The 8,540-nt window shown below is 40.9% G+C and overlaps 1 protein-coding gene across 2 annotated transcripts in view; it reads right to left on the bottom strand.

The window, feature by feature from the left end:
• Nucleotides 1-1,004: 1,004 nt before the first annotated feature.
• KCNB2 (potassium voltage-gated channel subfamily B member 2) overlaps nucleotides 1,005-8,540 on the bottom strand; it is a 526,354-nt gene continuing 518,818 nt past the window's right edge. For both annotated transcript variants that reach the window (XM_069220350.1, XM_069220351.1), the window contains exon 3: nucleotides 1,005-6,516. In XM_069220350.1, coding sequence (XP_069076451.1) covers nucleotides 4,378-6,516 — 2,139 coding nt within the window. In that variant the 3' untranslated portion in view covers nucleotides 1,005-4,377. The remainder of the gene's footprint in view (nucleotides 6,517-8,540) is intronic.

Below are 8,540 nucleotides of genomic sequence, written 5' to 3'. Positions count from 1 at the left end.
CAGGAGCAGCATGACCCTACTCTACATGTTGTGCCAGCAGTATTAGCACTGTAGAACTGGGATGTCCATGTATATTTTACCATGCAACATGAATGTGCAACATTTGTTGAATTGGTTCTTATGATTTTGGTGGAGCCATTCTTGATTTTTCTGCTGTAGTTTATTTCAGTTGATTGTTAAAAGTTGAGACACCTGTATACTAAAAGCAAACGATGGAGCTTTGTTGAATGGGGTCTGCCAACCAACTGGATTCTCCAGCCAAGGTAATACAGATCAATGGTATCTTTCTAAGCAGTTCCATGTATTCTGGTTGAGCAAAGGGAACAAGTCACTGGAAACAAAGACAGGGCTTGGCCTACAAGTGACTGTGTGGGCCTTGAGTCTGCTTAACTTTTCATGGAGAATTACCTTAAAGTAGATACAACACACAAGTTGAAGGAAGACTGTGATGATGCACACAGAGGTGAACTAAGTCCAGGTTGGTCATGAGACAAAAAGAGAACTCATCTCGAGACATATGTACAAGAGCATATGCCTGTGGGCCATGAAGAAAGGCAGCAGAGACTCTTTCACCAATACAATTGATATCACAAGATTTTGTTTGGCTGAAAATGGGTTTGTAGTTCTGCCTCTTCTCATTAGAGTACCTAAATATTTGTGTGAGAGAACCTGAGAAGTCTTGTCCCGTCACATAAAACTAATAACAAGCATTAAAAATGTATTTGCTCCAACATGTGATTATGGCTACACATGTCATCACTGTGCTTGCACCTGCTGCACTGACATACATACTGTGGAAATCAGGAGTACTAACATGAAACCTAATAGGGATCTGACACCAAGTTTGATTTGATTCTACTAAAATATTTCTGTGCTATGATTGTTTGTTTTGTGCAGTATTCTACAGACTTTGAGCTGAGAACTTTCCCAATATATGTCCTTTGTGATCCCACAGAATGTAACTAGGAGCTGCCCATGGTATAGTAACAGAAGACAATGAAGCATTTCAATTGTTCAAAATCAGTTATGTTTATGAGAGCCTTGAACAAGTCATACGTGGAACAGTTCTTAGCAGTTAGCATCTATTTCCAGAGAATTTCAAAGCTTTGATAACTAACAGATAGTAAGTCAAAGTATTGATCCATCCAGCTCCTATTAAGAAGTCATGAATGAGCACATAAACACTGGTTAAAATCACTTACTCTGGTCTTAGGATGTGTTTCTCCTTTCAGATGGAATTCTGATCATCCAGGTGTATGGTTTCCAAGCTCAGAAGTATTCCATAAAGATCAACATTTGAAATCTCTTTTCACTTAATTTCATACAAACCATGCATCGTGTAATTGAATTTGCAGTCTCTTTGTGTGACACTGTGACTCACTTTTCTCTGCAAAATGAACATTCCTAGACCTGTGAAACTTTCATGTGCTCAGAAGTGGCTATGATGATATTAAGTAACTGTGGCCAGGGTTCAATGAAATTTGGATAACAACTAATTCAATCAAACAAAATTAGGTTGAATTGCCAATCATTCTTTGTTTTGTAAAGTATTTTCATGGATTATTTTTCCCAATGATTTACACTTTAATATATATAAACAATGGCTTTCATTCATATCATTTTACCATTTTGAAAACTGTGCCAATTATAATCATGGTGGTGAAGACAGATGTGTATGTATTGTGACCCCCATCCTGTTTTATATGTGAAACCCAATTTATTAAGACAATGTAAACATAAAGCAAAACAGTAAATCTCAAGCAAGCATGTTTCGATTGTCATTCTGTTCTGTCTCTCCGTCCTCTCCTCCTTCTTTGGCCACGTCTCATATGTCCTGTCATACTTCAGACTGCGTTGTGTTATGATGGCGAGGCATTACAAATGCAGTGGTTATGGCTTACATACTACAGTTCTCTATAAGAGCTTTGAATGCTGATTCCAGTGGGTCTCGGCTTTGCTTTTTCTTCTACAAAATAATTGGCTGAATAATTGTCCTTGGTTAAAAACTGTACAGCACTTAAAAAATACAATCCAACACTTTCAGAATAAGAAACGTTGACTGGAATTTTGTGAGTCACTGACAACATCAATGGGTCAAGACTGTAAATCAACACAGGAGACAATAAAATACTTGTGAGTTAACTTTCAAAATGGTGAGACAAAGTTATAAAAGGTATGTAAGCGGTGTGCAACAAAACTTCATTAAAATTATTGGAGCAAAACATCCTGTTGAGAAACTGAAAGCAAAATATTATACTCGTGTTAGAGTTAATGACCAGACACTATTCACAAAACCAGAAACATGGCGTGCAGTTTACTATGTAGCCTACTGCTATTTGTAATATATAAGCTTTTGTTATTTTGGTTTACCTTCTTGAAGGAGTTTCCCTCCTGCTTTCTTTTTAATCGAAGGACTATTAGACCAGTTTTTGCTTTCATCTGCAGTCATGAGCTTTGAAGTAAGAAAACGAAAAAAACTGTAATGTTCCTTGTTTTCTTGTTGAGTCTTCTCAGAGCCTATTGTGAGTGAAATATTAAAATTCAAAACTAGAAACAAGTTGAAAAGTGTCCTTGAGTCTAAGGGCCTGATTTCGAGCTTGGCAGATGGGTTACTCCGTCACAAATGTAACAGATATCCCTTCAGCCGTAGTTTGACCTCCATAGGCAGTTATGGGATTGTAATATGGCGGACGGGATATCTATCACGTTTATGACAGAGTAACCCCCTCCGCCAAACTCTAAATCAGGACCTACGTCTTGATGACTGATTTGGGCAGAAGTCTTATTTGCATGAAAATGTCATCATTAGTGTATGCATGTTACCTTTAGCGGCTGTGTTGAGAAGCAGCTCTGTGGCATAAGGACTGACACAGTGACTTTGGAACAGAACCACTAGGCCAATCAAGACTACCCATTGCAGCACCTAGAATCCCTACTTGGTGTTCGCCTCAACATTATGCTTCTCCATTGTTTACTACATTTTAGGAGTTGCAAACATTTTGCTTATTTACTTCACCTCACTTTTCAGCCTATCAAAATGTCAGACGTTACTTTTGGATTTCTCCTCTCCATTTCTCAACACCCAAGACTAGTACAACACAAGAGGCCACTGTACTGAGTTCTTTTAATGCCTCCAGAGTGATTCCACACATGGACGGACTCCTTTCGATGGGAACTCTTAGCAGTTTCTTGCACCATATCGCAGCGAAGGTAGCACTCGGAAAATGCAAGGTTGAGGCTAGAAACCACAGACCAGCTTCTGCATTTCCAGCACCGCCAACCACATTTGAATCTGACTAGCTAACACCCCCAACTTTTTAATTTCTTCACCCTCCAGTTCCAACAGCTGTACAGCCCTACATGCCTCCACGGCTCCTATGAACCAAGGTGGCAGTGTAGGCATAGCCCAGGTCTGTTCCACTATTTTCTGAAACCGCGCTAAACAAAAATAAAGGTTTTTTGACACAGTGTTTTCCCGCATAAGGGAAAGAAGCAGTGGAATAAAGACGTGCAACTGCTCATAGCCATTGACACTATTCAGGGCTACAAACTTAATCGTATTTGGTGTGAGGTTTCCTTTTCTTCAGGGAACAGTGTCATTGTTGGTGAATTTTGGCAATTTTGGTATTAGATATCTACCCCTCTTCACACTTCTACTTCTGGTCATTAATTCTTGACTGGTCTTGAGGTTTTTTTCTGCGTGGTACAGATGCATTAACATAGTTTATGCAAAGCAAAAACGCAATGATTTGTCACAGTAAATTAAAAACAATCTACCTATTCACACTGACAAACATACGAACGAGCGTTCAACAGAAAGCATGATACGTAACGTGAGATGCTTTAAGTAAAGGTTGCAGTTTTGCAACATAAGTCTGTACAAATCCTCCAGGCTGCATGCTGTGAAGGAAGTGCCTGTGCCCCGTAAACTCCATGTGTTCTGGATACTTTAGCATTCTTGTCCCTTAAGTATGTACACGTTTTCTCTTTTTAAGCTTAAAGTACCAGAATTAACACCCTTATGTAAGCATGCATTGACATTGAGTCCTTTCTTGTGCAATTTTCTAAGAGTCATGGAAACTAAGAAAGTTTGAAATTATTTAAAATCAATCATCATCAGCAGTGAAAGGATCACAAATGTCAGCCTGCCCCGCGCAGGCGCCATCTTGAGGGGGGTGCCGCCTTGTCCTTTTCCTGTTACAAAATGCAGTCCTGAACTCTATAGGTAAACAGTACTTCCTAAACTATACATCTTGTCATGCCATGCAGAGTAACAGTTTACTGTATGCACTTCTTTTAGGCTTCTGATGTTTAGTTCACAGGCATCACCGACCCTGTTGCTCATAAGAAAGAAGTCTTTATTGCTCTGATAACTAGTCACATGCTGGTTTCACGAGTGGGGCAATAACCTGTTTCCCCCGGAATCGAATGAAGTTCCGGAGTAAATACATGGTTTTCCATCTTGTGTCCCTCTTGAACATTGTCTCTTTGCACTTCACCCCCTGCAATATATGGATTCTGAGTGCAGTTATGACCAAGTTTTTGAGGGGAGGAAGACACAACTGTGGCTTCTTCCGTTAAGTTTTTACCTTCAATGTGCGAATCGACAAAACAGTTTTTCTTGATATCATGCGGAGTACGCTTTGCTCCATGTAGCTCCAAGAAGTCTTCATCTTCCCCTGTGTCTATTTCACTGAAACTTGCTTTCCTTTGAGAAGAGGCAGCAAAACGGTTTTGCTTTGGAATCAGAGTGGGTGAGGATGTGAGAGATCCCTGGAAAATACTTGAGACATCTGTGCTTATGAGCGGCCTTTCTCCTTGGTGAGAAAATTCATGGAGGGGATTGGTGCTGGGATGTTGAGGAGTGGATGTAGAGTTATCTATGTCTGATATCTGTGATGGTCTGCCAATAGTTAATGGAGAATTTAATCTATTTTCTGTAAAATTTACCTTGAGTGATCTTCCTTTGAACGGGTTGCTCATTTTCAGTGAGCCTTCTGGGCTCTCCATGACCGTGTCGAGCTGTAGAGGACAGTGCATTACAGCTTGTGTGCTACTGTCATCACTGTTCATATCGGGAGGCGAGGCAATGTATTCAAAGGTAACATCTTTTGGGGCAAAATTCCTGTTTCTTGAACGAGGAAAGAACTGAGAACTCTTCGTGCAGGGGTTCTCTTCCTCAGCAAGACATACTGGCGGGAATCTCATTTCAGTGGTACTGCCAGAGAAGGGTGGAATTGGAGATCTTTCTGTTTCTGTGAAGTCAGTTGCACAGCTGGCAAAACTGTCAATACTAGATACACTTTTCATATCAGTAATAACCTCTGTATTGACAACTGCCAATTGATTTTTGTTGGATGATACCTCTTCCATTTCTATCTCTTCTTCATACGCAGGAACACTGGCAGGAGCATCCTTGATTCCTGCATTGAGGTTAGGCTGAGACTGTGTCTTTGTGATTTCATTGTATAACTCCTGCAGTTTCTGAGCGCTTAGATGTTGTGGACTGGCAGAAGCATTGTTCAAACGCTCTTGGGAGTCATGCTGACTAACTTCTTGATACTTGTTGTCAAACGACTTATTTGAACTTGTTTCAGACATTGTCCTTCTTGCCCACTTCCACCGACTTGGAGATAGATGGTTATCGTCAGGTTTGTCCTTTTTGTCCTCTCCCTCTACAGGTTTTTCCACCACTATATCGATCAACTCCATACTGCGAGCAAATGCATCTTTTAAATTCATGGAAACAATGCTGCCATTTCTTTTAGCTCGCTCTAATGCCTCCCTTCGTTTGATGGCTTTCTCCTGACGCTTTTGCTCCTTGTAGAATTCCGAAAAATTGTTCACAATGATTGGTATCGGCAAGGCTATCACCAACACTCCAGCGATGCAGCACAGGCCACCAACAATTTTCCCAAGCAGAGTTTTTGGATAAATATCACCATATCCGACTGTGGTCATTGTAATGGTGGCCCACCAAAAGGATGCTGGAATACTAGTAAATTTGGTGGCATCTTCATCTTTTTCAGCAAAAAATACTAGGCTGGAAAATATCATTATACCCATTGCTAAAAATAATATTAACAATCCCAATTCATTGTAACTCCTTCTCAAAGTAAATCCAAGTGACTGCAGGCCTGTTGAATGTCTGGCAAGTTTAAGAATCCTCAATATCCTCATGATACGAAATATCTGCACCACACGTCTGACATTCTGGAATTGCAACACACTCTTATTCGACTCTGTGAGGAAAATAGTTACATAATATGGCAAGATAGCCAATAAGTCAATGACATTTAGGGGCCCTTTGAAAAACTTCCACTTATTTGGTGAGGACAGAAAACGTAAAAGGTACTCCATGGTGAACCACGCGATGCAGACCGCTTCTACGTGTGCCAATTGTGGGTTGTCATTAGGTTGGCCAAATTCATCAATTTCCTGAAGTTCTGGTAGTGTGTTGAGAGACAATGCAATCGTTGACAGGACGATGAACAGGATGGAGATAATGGCCAAAATCTGTAAAACAGGATAGAAACCCACTGTTATTAAGCATTCTTAATTCATTAACGTAATACAAGTATTCAAAACGTCTGCCTGTGCGTTGATTTTTTAGATGGAGTTCTAATGCTTCTACAGTTCAAGTAAACTGGAACATCTGGCACAACTAATGCATCCTACCACAAGATTGCTACTTGTTTTGTTTTCTGTGAAACACAGTAAATTCGCTAATTTAGCAGCTCTGAAAAATAAAGCCCTTCGTTTTTGCAAGTGGCAAATTTTTAAGTTTTGTCTATTGTTAAAAGACATGGGGCCAGATGTAGCAATATTGCAAATTGCGACTTGCAATTTGCGAGTCCATCTGACTCGCAAATTGCAAGTCGCAATTTGCAATGCAGTACGGTGTCTCAGACACTGACTGCGACTCGCTATGGGGTCGCAATGACCCACCTCATGAATATTCATGAGGTGGGTCGCAAATTGCGGCCCAATAGCGAGTATAGGCACTCGCAAACATGGAGGCCTGCTGTAGTCAGCAGACCTCCATGTTCATGACTGCTTTCAATAAAGCAGTTTTTTTTTTTTTAAGTGTAGCCCGTTTTCCTTAAAGGAAAACGAGCTGCACTTAAAACAAAAAACGAAACCTTTAGTTTCGGTATTTTTTCAGGGCAGGGAGTGGTCCCTAGGACCACTCCCTGCCCTGAAAAAATATTTTTGGGTCCATTCACAAAGTGGAAGGGGTCCCATGGGGACCCCTTCCAATTTGCGAGTGGGTTACCATCCACTTGAAGTGGATGGTAACTGCGATACGATTTGCGACTGCGTACGCGGTCGCAAATGGTATTGCATACCACTCAGACTCGCAAATAGGAAGGGAACACCCCTTCCTATTTGCGAGTCGGAATGCATTTTGCGAGTCGGTTCCGACTCGCAAAATGCATTTCTGCATAGGAAACTCCGGTTTGCGACTCGCAAATGGCAAATTTTGCCGTTTGCGAGTCGCAAACTGTTTCCTACATCTGGCCCCTATTGTGTACAATACCAAAAGATACAGTCAGCTCTGTGCTTATCATTAGCTGGCTTGTAATCAGGGACTACTTTTTTCTGTTGCCTTCGGCACTTTATGAGAATGTGTTTTCTTGCTTTTTACCCCATGTGCTGCTTCTGTCTCACATTCCCACCCCCACACTTTGCATGTTGCCTCGGCCCCACCAACTTGTCTGTTGCTTTCCTGACCCTCCCCATTCCACTTGGCTTTTTTCTCATTTACCACTGCGTCTCCATTTGGGTCCTTCCCCTCCCTTCTCAATACTGCACCAATCCACTAAGCGGAGTTAAGTTGCTTCCCTGCTTTTAGGGCCCCTATTGCTCCTCCTCCACCCTGTCTTCTTTTTTTAATTTGTTTTCTTTCTTGAGGGCCCGGCAACTGCAATTTGTGCATCTGTGCATTTTTTCACATATGAAGCAATTCCCCAATTGTATATGGTTCATCATTTACCAATCTGAATGATACACTGTTTGAATACATTCTATGCTGTAAATGGACCCGTGTGTATGCCTTTCATTTTGATTCATACAGTTCGCGTATTTATTGAATGTATGGCATCCTATACATACTGTGACCGTGTAGTTTCTGAAAAACTATTTGATCTTCACTCCTGTTCAATGGTTTGGCTCTAACTATATTATCCGACAGAACCAATTGTATTTGTTAATGCATTGACACACGGGGATAGGACAGAACTGCATGGTGGGAAACAAGACTAGCTGGGAAGTTGTGTGATTTCAATATCAAGCCCCAGAATAGTAGTTCACCCTGTATGGATCTGAATGCACAATTTATGCCTTGATGCTTTTCACGTGTAGTAATTAAAACCAGAACTAGGATTCACCAGCTTAACTTAACTCAGGGGTCTCAAATCATGCCCAATAAGACTTGTGAGTATTAGCTGAAATGTTTTTACCAGTAAAAGCTTGTAACATGCAATCTGTGACCCGGGATCATAATAACATGGAATATGACCTTTGGTGTGCAGTCATAA

Source organism: Pleurodeles waltl, chromosome 2_2, assembly GCF_031143425.1.
Source record: "Pleurodeles waltl isolate 20211129_DDA chromosome 2_2, aPleWal1.hap1.20221129, whole genome shotgun sequence".
In the NCBI taxonomy this organism is placed as follows: domain Eukaryota; kingdom Metazoa; phylum Chordata; class Amphibia; order Caudata; family Salamandridae; genus Pleurodeles; species Pleurodeles waltl.
Note: the sequence above shows the minus strand (reverse complement) of the source record. Positions and strands in the feature narration are given on the sequence as shown.